Raw genomic sequence first — 20,841 nt, 5'->3', positions numbered from 1 at the left:
ACCTATTCAGCCTCGATTGTTTGAAACGAGTCAGTGATTACTTCTACAAACCTTCTTAACTTGCAGTGCAGTATTAATTCTGTGGGGTTTAATGCCAGTATCATTATTTAATTTGTAAAAGTGTTGGGTAATTATCGATACACCATTTGGGGATTTTGAGAATCAGCTCATGTGTTACTCTGTGAAGTATAAAACATTATTAAAATTTATCAAGAATGATCGGAATTCACTCGCGCAATTATGTGATGAAGATTTATTGTGACTTTATTTTGCCTGTGGTTCTGAAAATTTAAAATGATAGTAGATTTTTGATTTGTTTTATGCAGAGCTGGTTATTGTGTGACCCAGTCCAGCGAATGTAACACTGTGATGGTCTTGATTACTGGGGCCAAGGGACCATGGTGACAGTGACTTCAGGTAAGAACTATGAACTTTCTTAGTAACTTTTTAAAAACTTTCTATTCATGTGACTAATTTCTGAATTAAATGAAACTCAGATTCTGTGCTGAGTTTGGTTTGGTTTGGATTGATTTTTGTTCAGACTGATTATAGACTTCAGTTAAGGCTCAGCAAATAGCTAAAATGGTGATGATGGCGTCAGTTGCTCCGTGTATCTCTTTTGTTTTGATCAGATGGGCATTCTGTGTGGCTGGGTTACTTGAAACACTAATGTCTCTTAAACAGTCAGCTATAAATAATGTTTAATGTCAGTGACACCCTGACTGTGAGTTTTATTGTCAACAACAAACGCTAAGAATTCAAAGATGTTTGAGATATTACCAAACATGATTAAAATATGCTAAAATATCATTATTCATTTATTGAATATATGTTCTTACCATGAATATATTTTCTCATTTATTTTGTTGGTGACAAGCAGGTTAGAAACTGTCATAACATTTTCTTGCGGTGCTATATTGCAATTTGTTGATTAGATTCTGAGTTGTTTTACTTGATTCTGTTGAATTGAGTTGATTGGATTTTGGCTTTGTTTTTACTTGGTTTTGTTGAAGTGTGTTGATTGGTTTTTGAAATTGTTTTATTTGATTCTGTTGAAGTGAATTGGTTGGATTCTGATTATGTTTCATTCAAATCTGTTGTTTTGAGTTGATTGGATTCTGATTTTATTTTCCTTGATTCTGTTGAATTGAGTTGATTGAATTCTTATTCAATTTGTGGAATTGATCAGCGTTTTCATACTTTCTGTAATTGGTGTTTTCTTTCTGGTGAGGAGATTGTCTCTCTGGATTACTGTTCATTACCAATATTTGTGAAGTTCTATTGTTTTTCATGAATCATTTCTGCATTTGTTCAATTTATATGACACATTTTTCCCTGCTTGATTGAAAACATTACATCCATTTGTAATGGTATGAAAACCAACTTAAGGCAGAAACCCAGAAGTGTGAGAAATGAAAAAGATAAGTTTTTAATGCATTGAATTTTTAAAAAAAGAACTCAGTTCTAATTGTAAACTAGCTGAATTTTGTTTTGAGTAGCCTCATTCAAAATAAAATTTGGGACTAAAATCTGAAACTGCAGAATTGAACAGATTATGTAATTGAAACTAACTTAAAATTATAATGTGGTAATATTTGTCCATTCAGTAATTTTGTTTTGACCATGAAGTGATTAATCAATATATACCTTCAACCGCTCTACTGTGTGCTGCACAGGATTGTCATGATCAAGAAGGGTGTGCAGGTTAGAAATAAATTGAACTGTTGCCAGAAACGTTACAGCTTTAAGTGTTAAGTCCCCTCACAAACAAGGTTGCTGTTATGACTTGTTATTTCTATTCAATTTAATCATTAGTTTGCTTGATTCTGAGCAGCTTTGTTAGACTTCAATTTGTTTTTTTTGTGTGAGGTTACATCATGTTCTTCGTTCTGTTGAAAATGTTTGCAGAGCCAGTTCTGCTTCAAACACACCACGTTGTGATCTGGTGATCGTTCATCTGTTGAGGAATGACTGTGCTTGGGTAACATTAAATGTGTTATACTTGGGAAACCGTTTCTGGTTTCTACATTGTTTTGCAATGTTAACACGGTTGGTGACAGTGAACCGCTCCAGGTTCCTCATTCAATGCAATCAGCATGCGAGTTGAAATTTCATAAAGCCTATTATTTAGTGAAAGGCAAATCGCAAAGGTTTTAGAAATGAAGGGAAAACAGATACCTTCGGGCGCCATTTTTACTTAAAAGTAATAATTAAGGATTAATCTAATCCATGCTTTCCAATCCAAATTCAGAACTCCACTATCTAGTTCAATCACAAGGTCTGTCTTTAAACAGTTTACAAGTCATAGAGAAATATAAATAGCATTTCAAAAGTCTAATGTTCTAATAGTTCTTGCTCTTGAGCAAAAATGCCATGACAGTGTTATAATTGATCAAGAAACACCTTTCAATTCCGCTGTACACTACATACATATTTTTCTGACTGGAAAAGATCATTGACAAAGACCATTTGGAAATTCTGCACAATTCTATGAAGAACAGATCAGTTTCACTGCTTTGATCAGTTTCATACGTAACTTGAGTTAATTCATTGTTATGTCCCTGATTAAACTGGATTTGCAGGATAAAAATAAAACATTAACTGAATTATTTAATCTGCACAGTGCTTTATGTGTTCCCAATCTGTGCATTTTAATTAAATAGTTACATTTTACAAAAAAAATCAACTGAAGAGTCATTCTTTCGGAAACAACTGCTATAGTGAATTATGTGACCAAGGACAAATGTTGAATTAATTAAAATAATCCACCCATGAACTCGCAGGGCAGCATGGTGGCTCAGTGGTTGGCACTGCTGCCTCACAGCGCCAGGATCCCAAATTCGATTCCACCCTCTGGTGACTGCCTGTGTAGAGTTTGCACATTCTCCCTGTGTCTGCGTGGGTTTCCTTCTGGCGCTCTGGTTTCCTACCACAGTCCAAAAGATGCGCAGGTCAGGTGATTTGTGCAATTTAGCACAGCCATAGTGTTCAGGGATGTCTAGGTTATAGTGCATTAGTCAGGGTTAAATATAAATTATGGGGAATGGGTCTGGTTGGGCTACTTACTGTTCAGAGGGTCAGTGTGGAATTGTTGGGCCAAATGGCCTGTTTCCATACTGTAGGAACTCTACTCTTAAAACCATGGGAGTCCTTGCTGCAATCGCAGAGAATTCATTTTACATCGATGTGTTCAGACGTGTGCAGAGTTCACAAATTTGCAGAAGACATGAACTAGAGGATAACGGAGCACATTGTTTATTCAGACACTGAAAATAGATTAATATTTATTTTAATTAATATACTTGACCGATTTATTGCAATGTAGCGATCCGAAGGAATGTGCTCACATTTGTTAAGTGTGACAATCGTTTAGATTAGATTTCCTGCAGTATGTATCGGGCCATTTGGCCCAACAAGTCCACACCGACTGTCTGAAGAGTAACCCACCCAGACCCATTCCCCTACCCTATATTTACCCCTGACTAATGCACCTAACACTATGGACAATATAGCATGACCAGTTCACTTGACATGCACATCTTTGGATTGTGGGAGGAAATCCACACAGACACAGGGGAGATTGTGTAAACTCCACATAGGCAGTCACCCAAGGCTGGAACCGAGCCTGGGTACCTGGATCTGTGAGGCAGCAGTGCCCACATTTACTTAGACATCTGTTAAAGCGGGAAAGTCCAGACAGAAGCATAGTTTTCAATTCATACCTTTTTAAACATTTTCGTTCATGAAAAGCAGTAAACAAGAAAATGACCTTGCCCTGATTCCTTCAACAGAAATACTTTCCACACTGGAATGCAGTGTTGACTTTATGCAGTGCATACAAAATCTCCCTAGTTCAAGGAACGTTTTAAGAATATGTAAAAATAATTTAGAGAATAATCCATTGCCTCCGGATCTGTGCTTTAATTGGCGATATTTCCCACCTCAAACATTTTATTAAATAAATGACTTATTAAGTTTATTAACTCAGTGGTTATTTATGTTCATTGTGAACACATTCTCGTTCACATTAATCCACTGGTTAGTTCCTCTGATGAATGTTCAAGTACAGTGAATATATTTGACGTGAGGAGTTGAGCAATGTATCCTCTAGGATTAAGTCTGTTGTACAGTTTGTTTCAGTGCTATCTCTGACTAACTTGTCAACGGTCCTGACCATTTGTAAATTGTCCAATTCGGATCCCTGAATCTCAGACAGTTCAATTTCATCTCGCGCTTCAAAACCATTTTTATCGGCCAGAAATACAATATTCGATTAGGTACCTCAGAATTGAGAGCCCTGACTAAGTTGTTCCAATCAAAACGAACGTTTCAGGAACAAAAGGCAGATAGCAAGAGTTTTGAAATTGGTTGTTGGCAACAAGAGATATTTGATTGAGTGAGGCAGATGGAAATATGCTGTATACTTTCTTTGTGCCTCATTTATGCAGGACATGTTTCGTGGCACAATGTAGAATCAGAATGTTTTTGCATCTTATTATTTGAAAACCTATTATCAGCTTTTAATGTCACTGGCAACGGTGATATTACACTACAAAACATTTTAATCTTTTTCAGACTAAGTAGACCGTCTGGTGCAGCAACATTCACAGGGGAAAGAGGAAGGGAGTTCGAGGTTGGAATCCAGTGACAGTGAATTGATGGCAATACAATTCCTAGTTTTATTCCTCTGCAGTTCCCATAGAGTTTGAACAATTCGGAGCTGCTATCAAAGTATTCTTGGATAAATGTTGAAATGTTACTTTCATTGTACAAACATTCTGGAACAATTCCTGGTTGTTGGAAGGTGTTAATAACGAACATGGTTTATGTACTGTCAAAACAGGTGGGCTGTGTTCTCTGTGATAGTGTCGAGCTCATTGTGTTCAGGTCTGTTGTGATGTTGTGGTAGTGTCCCTGATTCAGTGCCAGGAGGCCTGTGTTCACTTACAACCTGTTAGAGAGATATATAATACCATCTCTTATCAGGTTACTTCAGTGCAAGAAAGCAGATTGAGATGTTTGGGTGTTTGTTTGAATTCCACTCACAGAGGCCAGTGAAATCTATTCAATCGCTGTCCTGACTTGTGTCTCTTAGATATTAGACAGAATTTTGGCAGTTAGCAGCTTTTTCCAGATCAATATTTGTTCACAAGCGTTTGGGCATCGCTAGATGGTGTTAATGGAGAAAGTGCTCACCTTTATATTAAACCAGTGCTGTAGCTGAATTTGATTGTTCAGTCCGGTGGGGGTTCCGCTGAATCCAACACTTGCAGCAGAAGGAGATAGCTTTTCAATTGGTCTTCAATTGCTATCTCTGACCATCCAGTACCTCTGCTAAGAATCCTTTTTCCAACAGGATTCAAGCCAACGTAATCACTGTTTATCTCAACAGGTGTGAGCTCTTGTGCCAAAAACATGAAAACAATTTGGTGAAGAGGGGGTCTCTGGATGCGAAAGGTTAACCTTGCCTTCTCTCCACAGGAGCTGCTAGACCTGCTGAGTTTCTTCAGAAATTTCTGTCGTTTATTTTGGTTTTCTAGCATTTAAAGTTTGTTGTTTCATTGAAAAAAGTTCTGTTCGATTAAACACGTTCTTCAGAGAAAAGATGCATTTGAACAAATTGCGAATGTTCAGAGATATTAAATATCAGAGAATCATTGAATTTGAGCGCCCTGATCTCGAGCTGGAGTTTCACAAGAAACTATTATGAAGGAACAACCCACTCCAGAGTGCAGTGGCTGCTGTAATTGGGTGGAAGTTATTTTGATCACTCAAATAGAGAATGTCAATGATCTCATTCCAAATAATCAACAGAATTTTTTAAAGCATGTGTGAAACAATTAATTTGTTGAAATATTTTAATAAAAAGTGTTCACCGCCAGAGCTAGCTTAATGAATGACACAATGATAGGAAGGTAGGAGCAAGAGGAGGGCACTCAGCTGTATGATTAAGAAATAGCTCTGTTCCTTCAGTGAAAACACAGTCAAATCACACAAATGGAAACCATGTCATCTTGTGTAGACACACAAGTGCCTCAAATAATTTACAATTCTTCCAGTGGTTGTTTGAATCTCTAGACCGGTGTGGAAGTGTCAGACTTTTTATATTGCCTTGAGAAACCAGTTGTCATCTGTCTATTTGAATTGCTGAAGTTGGTGTGGTATTAGCACATTCAGAGCGCTGGTAGGAAGTGAGTCCCATGGCTGTGATTGAGGAAGAGGAAACGGGCAGGGAAATAGTTGAGAGTCAAGTTGAAGTCTGATTTGGAGGAAAGCTTTCAGGAGAAGCATTTACATACATGTGCGCCCTTATCCTCAAGGGTCACAATTTTGGAACATGCTGCCGAAGGGACATGACAGCATGCAAAATGGAAGCTGAAGAAGGCACTTTGGCCCCTCTAGAAGGCTATTCCATTCATGGGATCATCATTAATCTTGCTGCTCACCAATCTTCCCAACACTCGATAACCTTGAACCTGATTGTTTACTATTCAGCAAAAGAATGGTGAACCTTTGGAATTCTCCACCACAGAAATTGATTGAGGACAAAACATTAAATGATTTCAATAAGGAGATAGATTCCTTCAAAGCTTAAAAAAATGCTACAGATATGTGGGAGAAAGGGAAACAGGCTACAATATTGGTTGAATGCCATGAAAACATTGAATGGGACATGGTTTGTAGGTTTGTAAGTTTGCATGTAATGCCAACACTGGTTGTATAATTGGCAATGAAAGTTATCTAAACGTACAATGAGATCTTGATCAGCTGGGCCAATGGGCTGAGGAGTGGCAGATGGAGTTTAATTTAAATGAACATGACATGTTGCTTTTTGAGAAGATAAATCAGGTCACAATTTACAGAGTTAATGGTAGGGCATTGGATAGTGATGTTTAAACACAGGGCCTTGAGGGTCCAGACTCATAGAGTCTTATAGAGTTAATGGTAGGGCACCGGATAGTGATGTTGAACACTGAGGAACCTGAGGGTTCAGACTCATAGATTCTTGAAAGCATTGTCTCAAGTACCTAGTGTGTTGAAGGTGTTTTGCACATGTACCTTCATTGGTCAGAGCACTGACTGCAGGATTTAGGGCTTCATGTTGTAACTGTCCAAAACATTGGAATGAACTGCCAGAGGAAGTGGTAAATGCAGAGATAGGTCCAACATTTAGAAGACATTTGAACAGCAACAGGAACAGGATAGGTCTGGATGGATATGGGCCAAAGGCAGGCAAGTGGAATTAGTTTAATTTGGGAACTCTGGTCAGCATGGATGAGCTGGACCAAAGGAACTGTTTCTGTGCTGAACGACTTTATGACTCACTGACTTTATATTGGAGTAGGCTCAAAGTTGGAAGGTGGTGAGCAAGTGAGGGGTTAGATTGGGCATGTGGGAGAGTTTGGGCTGGTAGGCTGTGAGGTGTTGGCTGGCTGCTGGGTAAGCTTGCACGCACTCTGTCTGGCAAGGTGGCATCAAGGTGAATGGTAATGGTCACAGGATAATTTGTTCGAATTGTGCTTGGTAGGTGAGGGGTAGCTTGAGCTGAAATGCAGGAGGTCTGTCTTTCCCAGACAGGTTTATGGAGAGGTGGGCAGGATGCCAGGCTGGTTAGTGTAGCGGTGGGCAGAGTGCCAGGATGTTTCAGGGTGGAAGGTCACTGTAATGAAGTGACAGGTGGACGTGTTGTCAAAATGCAAAGCTCGGAGTCTGGCAAAATGGTAGGTTGTAAAGCACAGATGTGAAAGGAGCGAGGATGCAATGTGCACAGGTTGACTTGGGTAAGATGTTAGGTCAGTGATCAAGGGCTGAGGTCATGTCTTGGGTAGTGGGCTTTTGTCAGAGGTTGTGAAAATGATGGTGCCAGGTCCAGTCAGGGCCAGATTCAACATGGGCCAGGTGCAGGGCGGCAGGAGTGTAAATGAGTGAAATGAATTGAGATCATATGTCCATCTGGAATATAGAATATAGAACATTACAGTGCAGAACAGGCTCTTCAGCCCTCAATGTTGTGCTGACCTGTGGAACCAATCTGAAGCCTATCTGTCCTACACTATTCCATTTTCATCCATAAATTTATCCAATGACCTTTTAAATGCCCTTAAAGTTGGCGAGTGTACTATTGTTGCAGGCAGTGCGCTCCATGCCCCTCCTCCTCTCTGAGTAAAGAAACAACCTCTGACATCTATCATCTATGTCCTCTCCTGCTAGCCATCACTATTCAAGGAAAAAGACTTTCACTGTCCACCCTCTGTTTATCTTTTATGTCTCAATTAAGTCACCTCTCAACCTGCTTCTCTCAAACAAAAACAGCCTCAAGACCCTCATCCTTTCCTCATTAAACCTTCCCTCCATACCAGACAAGGTACATCATGGTAATCCTCCTCTGATCTCTTCCAAAGCTTCCACATTCTCTCTATAATGTGGTGACCAGAACAGTACACAATACTCCCAAGTGCGGCCACACCAGAATTTTGTACAGCTGCAGCCTAACCTCGTGGTTCTGAAACTCAGTCCCTCTATTGATGAAAGCCAACACAAAGTATGCCTTCTAAATAGCTCTTATCAAACTGGCTGGCAACTTTTAGGGATCTATGTACATGGACACCGAGATCTCTCTTCTCAGCTATACTACCAATATGGATTGCCTTGGATGTGTTTTGTGTGATAGGGGTTGTGTGTTCCGGGCATCAATGTGAGTGGAAATTTAGGTCTAGACAGAGTAAGTGCAGTGGTTAGTCTGAAAGATGAGGTTTGGTGGTGAACTGCGTGTCAATTTGATAGTTATTAAAGTTAAAGATTACCAGTTCATTTCTCAAATCATATTTACGTAAATACTCAGCTGTAACACTCCAAAGCCTCTGAACCTTAATGGTCCTCCATTTTTCAGAGGCCTCCAGAATTCAGATAATTTTAAATTAGATGTTTCAACTTCCAGACAATTGGCATGAGTTCAGCCGTGACAGCCCTCCTCCCAGTCCCAGTGCTCAGCTCCTGCCTGTGCTGCTGCTGCAGTGACCTTCCTCCCAGAGAGAACATTCTGCCTTGCATTGATCAGTGAGGAAGGCTCACTGGACCTGATTTCCAAGTATGGGGACAGCAAACACGAGGGGACACAACTTTAAAGTGAGGGGAGATATGTATAAGACAGATGTCAGAGGTAGTTTCTTTACTCATTGAGTAGTAAGGGAATGGAATGCTTGCCTGCAACGGTAGTAGATTCTCCAAGATTAAGTCATCATTGAACAGGCTTGGATGCTGCCTGAACTGCTGTGCTCTTCCAGCACCACTAATCCAGAATCGGATTTCCAGCATCTGTAGTCATTGTTTTTATCTCGGCATACAGACGTAGGTGGGATGGGCTTCAGATTAGTATGACAGGGTGGCGCAACATCGAGGGCCGAAGGGCCTGTATTGCACTGTAATGTTCTAAGTTCTATGATTCACTCTGATTTCTCTCCGGGGGTACTGCCAGCGGTTGGGTATTTCCAGCAGCACAGTACCTAGTGGGACAGCACGCTGGTTCCGTGGTTAGCGCTGCTGCCTCACAGTGCTAGGGACTCGGGTTCCATTCCAACCTCGGGTGACTGTTTGTGTGGAGTTGGCACTTTCTCCCCATGTCTGTGTGCGTTTCATCCCACAGTCCAAAGATATGCAAGCTGGGGGAATTGCAAATGTTGTGTTCAGTGATTGGGAGGTTAGGTGCATTAGTCAGGGTTAACTGGAGCATAATAGGGTAGGGGAATAGGTCTGGATGGGTTACTTTTCAGAGGGTGGGTGTGGACTTGTTGGGCCAAATGGCCTGTTTGCACACAGTGTAGAATTTTGATGAATCTGCATTTCCTTGGTTTGTATTTTGTGAAACTTCTTTGCTCTTCACAGCAATCCAGTGAAAGTGTCAGTTGGTGAGATCTTCAAAGTTACTGGGGTGGGATCAGGATGTTCTTCTTCCTAAATTATATGGCAATGGTCAAGGTCGAGGGCATGTTTCTAAAGAAGGAACAAATGATCATGATCAGCAACTGGTAGGAAACAAAAATAAACTCCAGTTATGCTGTAGACTCAGTGGGAGCATACTGGCAAACGTTTACAGCTGAGGATACATTTGAGTAACTGATAAGGTCAAATGAACAGAAACTAACTTGCTCAATTGGTCATTCTATTGTAGAGACACCATCTCCCCCCACGCTTTATGGCCTGGTCTCCTCCTGTCAGGAGCACTACACCGGTTCTGCGACCTTTGGTTGTTTGGCGATGGACTATTCCCCTGACGTCACCAAGGTAACCTGGAAGAAAGGTGGGGAGTTAATCACGACTGGATTTAAGACTTACCCATCAGTGAGAAACAAGAAGGGAACCTACACCCTGAGCAGCCAGTTAACCCTGCCCGGGTCAGCGGCAGATTGCAAAATCTACTGTGAGGTTCAACACAGCGGGTCACACAAGAGCAAAGAAATGCCATGTCCAGGTATGTGTTGTGGGAACTGAGATAAACAGAGCATCTGGGATTAATATGAAGAAGGCATTATTTATAACCGTTTTCACAGAATCACCTGATACAGCACAGGAAAAAGGCCCTTTGATCCATCCAGTTCACGCCTATCAATAACAGCCACCTAACTATTCCAGTCTCATGTGCCAGCACCTGATCCATTGCCTTGTCTGACTTGCCCTTGCAAGGATGCATCGCAATACTTCATACCTATTATGAGGGGCTCAGTCTCTACATGACTTATAGGTGCTGAGCTCCAGGCTAACACCACCCTCTGTTTGATTTTGTTTTCCCCTGAGATCCACTTGGGAGCTCCTGGCCTTACCTTCACCCTGTGCCCCTGAGGCATTGATCAATCCATCAAGGGGAAAGGTTTCATCCAGTTTACCCTGTCTATGCCTAAAATAATTCTAGACATCATGATAATCTTCTCCCTAATTCTCCTCTGCTCCAAGGAATACCCCTGTCTATCTAAACTAGTTTCATAACTAAAACCCTCCAACCCAGGCAAGATCCTGGCAAATCTCATCAATACTGCCGTCAGTGTAATCACATTCCTTCGATAACATGCATACAACGCTTCAGTATGGCCTAACCAGTGTTCTATTCAGTTCCAGTATAATCTCCCTACTCTTCATTGTCAATGTCTCGGCTCATAAAAGCAAATATCCTCTCACCTTCTTAGCCTCTTTATCCAGACGCCACAGTACTATAGGGGATCGGTGGGTACATGCACCAAAGATCCTCAGGCCTTTCCAGGGTTCCACCATTCAAAACGTCATACCTCACAGATTCTTCTGCCGAATTACATCACCTCACATTTATGCAGAATAATTTCCATTTGCAACTTCACTTCACATACAACCAACCCTTTTATATCCTCCTGCAATCTAAAGCCATTATGCTCATGACTTACCAACATGACAGTTTTCATTTCATCTGTGAATTCACTGGTTAATCCTCCTAAATTTGAGTCTTAATCATTAGTATGTAAGAGAAATAACAAGGAAATCAAACCAATCCCTACAGAGCACCAGGAGACATAGATTTCCAGTCACGCAGACACCCGATGACTATTATCCCCTGCTCCCACCACTCAGCCAGTTCTAGATCCAATCTGTCAAATTAACTCCGATCCCATTGGCTCTGATTATTTCTATCATCTGGACATCGAGTTATCTCTCTGAAAACTACTATCAATTTCTTACACATGACTTCCTCTCAATAAAACCGTGCTGAAAATTGTTGATTTATCTTTCAAATGAAGACTAATTTCACTTCTCAATAGTTTCCCTCCCACTGAGATGAGTTTGACAGATCTGTGTTTTCATTATTTATACCTTCCTTCGTCCTGCATGACAGTGCAACGTTGGCTGATCTACACTCACTTGGCACAACTGTTGTGGCCAGACAGGAATTCTAAATTATTGTCAGCGACCCAACTATTTCATTCTTTGCATCGCTCAACAGCTCGGTATATACTTTTCATCTGCCCTGGAAATATAACCACTTTTCATTCAGCAAGACAACACAGAACATCACGTCATGTGTCCTAATTTCTGAAAACTACATCACAACACCCCTCCATGTTTTCTGTCCCCACATTGTCCCTCTCACTAGTGAACACTGACACAACACGTTCGTTTTGACCACAAGCTAATCCTCCGGCTCCACTCCAATAATACACTTAATGAGCATTACTGTTTCCTGAATAATTCTTTTATTATGAATGAGCACGTAACTTTTAAAAATATTCTCCTTTATTTTGACTGCTATTATTTTCTCATGGTCCCTTTTGCTCTTCTAATTCCTCTGTCTTTCAAACTCCCCCTTGCACGTTCTGTACTCCATACTAATTCCTATTGTTTTGACATTTCAGTATAGACCGGAAGCCTCCCTTGTTTCTCTTTATCTCCCCCTCCATGCCCTCTGGTGTCCAGAGCCCACTGCATTCTTGGTCCCACTCAGTGGCTTCCTGGGAAATGTCCTCCCTGTGATTTTCTTATCTCTCTCTTAAATGTGTCACACTGCTCTGACTCAGATTTACCAATAAGTGTCAGCTTCCAGTCCACTCTGGTCAAGTCATTACCTGATCTTACTAAAATTGTCCTTCCCTTTTTCAGAACTTTGGGCCAATTTCTATTCCTTTGCAGTACAATCTGAAATCCAACTGATTTACGATCACTGTCTGCAAAGTGCTCCACCATTGAGGTTTTACCCACTGGGTCGACTTCATTCCCTAAAGTTAAGTCCAGATTCACCCTTCTCTTGCAAGTTCTGGATTACAATTCTCAGTATTAAACACATACTTTGTTAAAATATTCTCCTGGGGGCATTTTCAGAATTCTGCTCCCTCTAAATTTTTGACAAAATGAATATCCAAGCCTATGCTGAGGAAGTTAAAAACCTCTTTTCTCATTCCCCTATTTAATTTACATTTCTCTGAAATTTGCCCATGTATGTTCACTTGCTCTTTTGGACCTATAGTAAGGTCTATCGTGCTCTCCCAGTAGTTATGTTTGCTGTATTTTGGTTTTGAAGTACTGTCCATTTGCCTTTGTTCGAGGAGGTATCAATGGTTTCATTTCTCTTTACAGCCTAAAATACTCTTGTCAGAATTGCGACAGAAGCAACATTCTGCACTGTACACCCCCAGCCCTCATCCTTTTCCATCTTTCCCTGTCTTGCCTGAAGGCACTAAATCCTGGAATGTTGAATAGCCACTCCTGCCTGGCTCTCAGTATGTCTCTGTGATAGCAACCACATCATTTCCTCATTTATGCCAGTAATTTGTCTGCCTTGTTCATCAGACTCTGTCATTAAAACGAATACCATCCAACATTGCTATCTCCCTTTTGATGTTACCGGCCTATAGTTTCTATGCCTCCTTGACTCCCTTGCTGTGTCCTATAATTTTAGCTTTTCACATTGTCCTGCTGATCTTTCTGTGTGGATCCCAGCTTCTCCAGCACTCTGCATAATTATGATTCTTGTATCCATTAACCACAAAAAATCTTGATATATGAGAACTGATTGTATTTGTTCTGAAATTCGTCAGATAATTTATGCGATGTGTGTCCTAATGATCTAGGTATTCTCCCACCAACTCTTCTCCTAACTGTGAGCTCCAGTGAAGAAATCGCAAGCAGCAAGTTTGCAACCGTCGTCTGTTCAATCATCGATTTCCATCCGAAGTCAATCTCCGTGAGTTGGTTGAAAAACGGCCGACCCTTGGATTCTGGCTTCTTCACGTCTCCCGTGTGTGAGGCAGACGGGAACTTCTCGGTGACGAGTCGGCTGATGGTCCCTTATGGTGAATGGTTCAACGGCGCAGTCTATACCTGCCAGGTCACTCATGGAGAGAACATTCAAAGTAAAAACATCACCGCACTCCAGGGTAAGAGACACACACTGAGAGAGCTACAAATCATTCTAAACTCTGATGTGAATGAAACATGCTCATTTATCAGGCGTAGTAGACAGTACGGTAGAGCTTCTCGTTTCCCAACATGCCACGTATCGCATTTCAGTTTGAGTGTTACATTAGCATCGCTCATGTCTCAACATTTTGGCAAGTCAGAAAAGCATGTTTCCTCTCTGTTGAAGATAGATATATAGACAGTGAGCTTTGTTAAATAGTTTATTGCCTGACCACGCTGGGAGAGGCGTTCAGAGGGCCACTTCAGGGATAAGTTTGGGGGAAGAGGGGGGATATTGGAGAGATATCTGATTGAAACATAGAAAATACTGAGAGACTGAGGTCGAGTGAACGTGGAATAGATGTTTTGACTGGTCGGCCAGACTAGGACCCAAGGGCACAGTCTCAGGGCCAAAGGGGCACCGTTTAGAACTGAGATGTGGGAAGAAATGTCTTCAGCCAGAGGGTGATGAGGCTGTGGAACTTGTTGCTGCAGAGGGCTGTGGAGGCCAGGCCATTGTGTGTATTCAAGCCAGAGATAGATCGGCTCTTGTTTAGAGAAGACAGTAGAATGGCTGTAGCCCGAAACGTCGATTTTCCTGCTCGTCGGATGCTGCCTGACCTGCTGTGCTTTTCCAGCATCATTCTGATCTAAACTCTGGATTGGCCGTACAGCCTTATTCTGATCCTCTATCTTATGATGTTGTGGTCTCAAAAAGACGTGGTTAAAATATGCAGTGACCCTTACTTGAAAATAAATCAAAATGCGTTCAATGCTTCATTCCCTGCTCAGGAATGACCTGTTGGCCTTGGACATTGTACGACATTGATTTTTTATCTGGTACTGAGCTCTTTAACTTCATTTATGGGATCAGACCCCAGACCAAGTGGGTATCACATCAACTGGGATAAACGTGATCTCACTGAGCTTCTTTAAGATGGTCTCTGTAATTAGTGGATGAGGCAGGAGAATAAATTCTGGTAAGAACAGTCCAATAGGGATGAATGAACTAGGAACTCGAGACAGGCTGATTTAGCCTGGTTTGGGGTGGCGATGTTTACACAGTGAGTAGTGGATGTCTATAAAATTAGACATTTCCATCGCGTTTGTAGATTAATTTAAGACGCTTTTGTTTGTTTTTTTCTCCCCTGCTCTATGAAGAAATTAAAAAACGCACCTTAGTAAATAAAGTGAAAGTACAGACCAGTTACGAACAAACTGAATGGAGGGAAAGACTTAAGGAGATGGGTGTCCTTCTCGATATCCAATGCTGTACTCAATGTCTTGTTTTCTGATCTACTCCAAACACAGCTCACGAGGAACAATGACATAAATTAGAGAATGACATCACACCAATAACGCAAAGTATTTTTGATCAAGTTAAATATAATGAACAGAATTTACATGGCTGTTCACCGCTCCTGTAACACTTTAGAACTCTGCAAAGAGAATAATTATTATTTATTATAATTTGTCTCAAATGTAGGATGTGATTTGGCAGTCAGCATGACCAGCAGCATTTGCACCTAAGGATTATGAACATGGAAATGAACTCATTATATTGAGATTACTCTTGTCACAAGTATTAATAGATGGTGTTAAGTGAGAGACAGACTCTGAAAGAAAGGTAATTCCATGGGTTACATGATGGTATCTTCGATTATTTTATTTTTCAGGTTTCACTTGTTACAAAGCCAGTGTTCTTTAGGAGTAATTACACAGGGTATGTTATAGGTAATCACAAATGCTTTCACAAATCAAAATACATCAACAACAGTAAGCATCGTTTCAGCAATAGTTGGAGTTGCCATTTTGAAGGTGGTGTATTCACCCTGTGAAGAAGTAATCTGAAGATTGGCTGTTTGTATCATAAAGGGGCATTTTTCATTGACTTTGATTTTTGTTTCATAGAAGATACCGAGTGCCACCCTAACACCGTTAAAATCCTCCCACCGCCAGTAGAACAAGTCTTACTGGAGGCGACGGTGACGTTAACCTGCGTTGTGTCCAATTTTCCTTCTGGAGTCAACGTGACCTGGAAACAAGAAAAGAAGCCTCTGAAAACAGAGATTGCTGACCAGCCTGGACAGAATCCCGACAGTGTGATCAGCAAATTAGACATTTCTACTGAAGCCTGGATGAGTGGCGTTACTTTTGAATGTGTGGTGTACCATCAGAATCTACCGACTCCGCGGAGAGACTCCATCCACAAGGAGAAAGGTGAGATTAAAACACAAAGGATCCCATGTGTAATCCAGATCCAGTTACATCAATGTCAGGCTTTGATTGGTAATGAACAAACACCATTGGGAGGATTAATGATGCATCTGAAGGCAGGATAGCTAGGTAGCTGATTAAGAAAAAGATGGACCAAAGGATATTGTATTCTGATTCACTCAGATAAAGTGGGAAGAAGCCTGGGTTGTGACGTCACCATCAGCAATGACAGTTGGACAGAATGTCCTTGTTGTGGGCTGGAAACATGGAGGCAACTTTCACATTAAACTCGACTTTTTTTACTGGACAGAATGTGTACCATTCTGCTCCTTTAGTAAACGGAAGTGAATAAATCCCAAATTAAACATGGCATATTTTAATATTTAGTGAAATTGTGATATTGGTTCAGGATTTTTTGGTTGATTTATATTTGTCTCAAATATTCTGCAGTGATTAATCCGCTGGAGCCAACTGTGTCGGTCCTCCTGCCACCAACAGAAGAAATCTCCGCTCAGAGGTTTCTCTCCCTTAACTGTTTAGTGAGAGGTTTCTCTCCCCGAGAGATCTTCGTCAAGTGGACAAACAATGACAAGCCGGTGAATCCCAGTAACTACAAGAACACCGAGGTGATGGCGGAGAGTGACAACATCTCCTTCTTCATGTACAGCCTGTTATCCATTACAGCGGAGGAGTGGGCCAGCGGTGCTTCTTACTCCTGTGTGGTGGGACATGAAGCAATTCCACTGAAGATCATCAACAGAACAGTCGATAAATCCAGCGGTAAACCAAGTTTTGTAAACATTTCGCTTGCACTGATGGACACTGTTAATTCATGTCAATAAAAATCTCAAAGTTGCATTTAATAATTCAACAGAAGTAATAGAAGTGTTTTTTTTCCTCCAGTTGTGAGTTAAATACTGAATTAATTGTTTCCCACCCTGACTTCCATTCCATCTGTGTAGTTAAAGTGGATTATTAACAGGTCTAGGACGAGTGTCTTGTGCAGTTAATGTTCTCTGCTCAGATACACCCTGGGTCAGAGACAGAGTAAAGCTCACTCATTGCAGGATTCTGCCAAATACCTTATCAACCCTAAATCCCTCTGTGACAAAATCTGACAATGTCCATTTTATGTCAAGGGTCGAGCACGAGTTTTGAACTTGGTGTTCTTGATTCTCCCGATTGGACACTCTTACAAAATTCATGTCAGTTTTAAACTGCCACATTGCACCAATTGGAAATGTAAATTTAAGACACGTTAAAATTAAATTTGATTGGAACATTCCAATCGTAAATAGTGCACAACAGTTTGAATGTAACCTTTGTTTCTGGGGAACTGCCAGGGATCTTGCACCAGCGCATGAGTTGACAGAATGTATCTTCACTTTCACACCAAAGAGAATCAACAGATAAGTTGCCGTGGAGCAGAGGGGAGGGGAATGATGAATGGTCTGTCCTCGTGCTCCCTGTGAAGAGTTTTCATGGAAGATGTCCTCTGTAATGTAACCCAGTTGCTAACAGGAACAATCAGCTTCTTGCTTACTGTCCAAAGATTTAACATTTCCTTGCAAAATAATACCTTTGAAGCATGTTGGACATGCTTGGCTCTGTGAACAAATGATTAACATTGATTCCCATAATCCAAAACTGGTGTTTGCATCGTCGCGGTTTGTATTCCATAGGTTTGTTTCTGTTTTCTGGAGCACATGGGGTCAATTCTGGTATTCGAATACCTGATATCATTTTGTTTCACATACAGAACACAAGTAGACATTTTCTAATAAAGATATTCAGAAATGTTATCTCTTGGGCAGACAGAAATTCTATCACTGCAACAGAAGTGTTGCTCATAAAACACTTATCTCTCCATGATGATGGGAAATGTTTCCTACAACACCAAGGTCAGATCTAATTATGGGCAATCCATTAAAATTCGAACAATAAATTAGAATAATAAAAATTGCAGTCTGGTATAAGAACAGATACAGAGAGATGATCACAAATACACTCGTAATGACACATATACGAGCTCTCACCTAAAGACACATATTTATGTGCACACTCAAATGTGCATATAGATAAGATGTCACACATGCATACTCACACAGAGCCACACATGCAAGTGGCACTTGAACACTCTCTAAGCTCATACAAAAACTCACATACACCGAATGAAAAACATTTGCACAAATGAACAGGGGTACTCACACATAACCATGAGAAACATAGACACACGGTAACACACAAATACATTTACATTCATACAGCACAATGCGTACAGACATACACGCATGAACACAGATACAAATTCCGAAAAATGTCCTCCCACTTGTCAACTCACACAGGCACGTAAGTGCACAGAGATAAATATTAATATCATAACTTTCCCATTTTCAGAATCACAAACATACAATGACAGAGGCAGCTTAATTAGTTATTTTTAAACCACATTGATCAGCATGGATACAATATCACACGTACACACAAATTCAGAGTCTCACATGCAGACACACAAGTGCATAGGTCAACAAATAGAGGGGTGTTTATTAAATAAGGATAATGGGCATAAACATCAGCAAGCATCCACAAACAATAACACAAACAAGCTTCTCAGGAGATGGTTTGGGAAAGATTGCCACATAAGCAAACATCATCATATAAATATAAACATCCATCAAAGCATAACATTGCATGCTAACATTTATTAAGCATAAACATGAAAATAACCTAATGTAGGTAGGATCTGAAACAGACACATAAGCACACATTTTAGATAGCACTAATGAAAAATGAACACTCACAAAGACATTACAAGATAAGCATAGGCAGCAACGAGGTGGAATATTAGCATGATGATGCTTACACAATGTGAAAAGACCAAAATTTAGGTACACAAACACATGAGCACACCAGCAGTAAAGGAACAGGAATATGTTTATTCACGCACAGACTCCAACGTGGGCAAGAGTGAAGTAAGAGACTCTCATAACCACATACACAAACATTAAAGGAAAATCAAACACACCAAGCAATTGATCAAATAAACTAAGGGACACATGTACAAACACTTATTCCTAAATGTACAGATCCTACAAACAAAAATATGAAGCAATGTCCTGACTGTGATGTCACTTATATTCATGATTTGCCAAGCAATTGGTCACCAATACATAAAGATGAGAATCACATTTGAACTTTTATTCAGTGATGGCCACAATTTTCAACTAAAGTGCTGTCACAGCCTATATTTAAAATATCATGATATAATTAAAGTAATCATTCATAATAATCATTCCTCAAATAATAATATCCTTAAATAATAGATTGAAAGAAAAATAATTTAAAACGTTCTGACATGGACAATGAAGAAAGAACATGTGCAGTTAGTATTTGTAATTTCTTGCTGAGAGTCAATAATGCACTAATAGATACAGATAAGAGTCACACTTGAGAAATACCTGACTGCTTTATGAAGATGTAATGGTCACTAATTACATGACTTGGATGCAGATAGATCGATCTGGATCAATAAACAATCTCGGCTTTATACTCATAGATTCAATAGATCGCACTTGGATTGAAAACTATGAGGATGATAACAGCAACATCTGGACCACTGCCTCCACGTTCATCACCTTGTTTTTCCTGAGTACTTTCTACAGCGCTGCCGTCACTCTGGTGAAGGTGAGAATAATCACATCTTTCTCACGCCAAGCAGCCCAATATGTTTTGTGAAATCTCTAAGTGTGCCATTGAATAAACATTAAGTCTGAAAGTCCCTGATCATAAATATCTGCGTCATTGCTTTATCTCTCTTTTCCAGGTTAAGTGAATGAATTGTGGACCCCCTTGATTTTCCTGATCTGCTTATCAAGGTCTCTGAATTCCCAATCTACAATCTGTCCTGTTGCTGACTCTAACAGTGAGATTACTTCAGTTTATCAGCGTGTAACTGAGACAATTATTGATAGATTTTCCTTTTTACTTTGATATCTTTGAGATAGTTGTGGTTGGAAGAATTTGGAGCCTCCCAGTTGTTTGAAGCCCATTTGTTTTGCTTTTATTAGTTCCTTACTCAGAATGGTTGCCTACCCTTTCTGATGGGCCTTTGTACTCCTTTTCTTATGACTGTTACTGATGTAACCCTTTCTGATGAGCCTTTGTACTCCATTTCTTGTGACTGTTACTGATGTAACCCTTTCTGATGAGCCTTTGTACTCCCTTTCTTGTGACTGTTACTGATGTAACCCTTTCTGGTGAGCCTTTGTACTCCCTTTCTTGTGACTGTTACTGATGTACAGAAAACTCCCAGCTCACAGCGCATGTGTTCTCATCTCAATGTGGCATCCAGCCATTATATTCACTTCTGTTAGCTTTTACATCAACTTTTTGGATAAAAATGCTTTCTGAAATTGTTAATAAATCTCGAATGAATATGCACTAACCTTGAGTTTACTTAATTCTTTCTTCAAGACCAGTCAGTAATAATACATTTTCCCACATCCTACTCCTTTCCCAGCCAAATGCTTTCACTTGTTCTGTTTGGTTGTGTTTCATCCAGTCATTTAGTTTAATGCTGCGCTACCATGCAGCCCACTAATGTAAATACATCTATCACACGATATGCCTGATGGAACACTCCAGAGGCAGAATGATTAGAGAACATTTCCTCTTATGCACAAATGGTCACGACCTTGGGTCATCTAATGATAC

At 40.3% G+C, this 20,841-nt stretch overlaps 1 long non-coding RNA gene and 1 gene segment (V, D, J or C); both read left to right on the top strand.

The window, feature by feature from the left end:
- The first annotated feature begins 10 nt into the window (after positions 1-10).
- On the top strand, positions 11-17,004 carry LOC140456909 (Ig heavy chain C region-like). The segment is given in 6 exon segments: positions 11-29; positions 327-417; positions 10,169-10,468; positions 13,584-13,889; positions 15,823-16,131; positions 16,579-17,004. Coding segments are annotated over 5 exon segments (1,326 nt in total).
- A 2,685-nt stretch (positions 17,005-19,689) lies between these two features.
- Positions 19,690-20,572, top strand: LOC140456800 (uncharacterized). Its single transcript, XR_011953134.1, has 2 exons — positions 19,690-19,812; positions 19,952-20,572. It is a non-coding gene; the product is annotated as an uncharacterized lncRNA (long non-coding RNA).
- The last annotated feature ends 269 nt before the right edge of the window (positions 20,573-20,841 follow it).

Source organism: Chiloscyllium punctatum, chromosome 31, assembly GCF_047496795.1.
Source record: "Chiloscyllium punctatum isolate Juve2018m chromosome 31, sChiPun1.3, whole genome shotgun sequence".
NCBI lineage: Eukaryota > Metazoa > Chordata > Chondrichthyes > Orectolobiformes > Hemiscylliidae > Chiloscyllium > Chiloscyllium punctatum.
The sequence above is the reverse complement of the archived record's forward strand: the minus strand, read 5'-3'. Positions and strand labels throughout refer to the sequence as shown.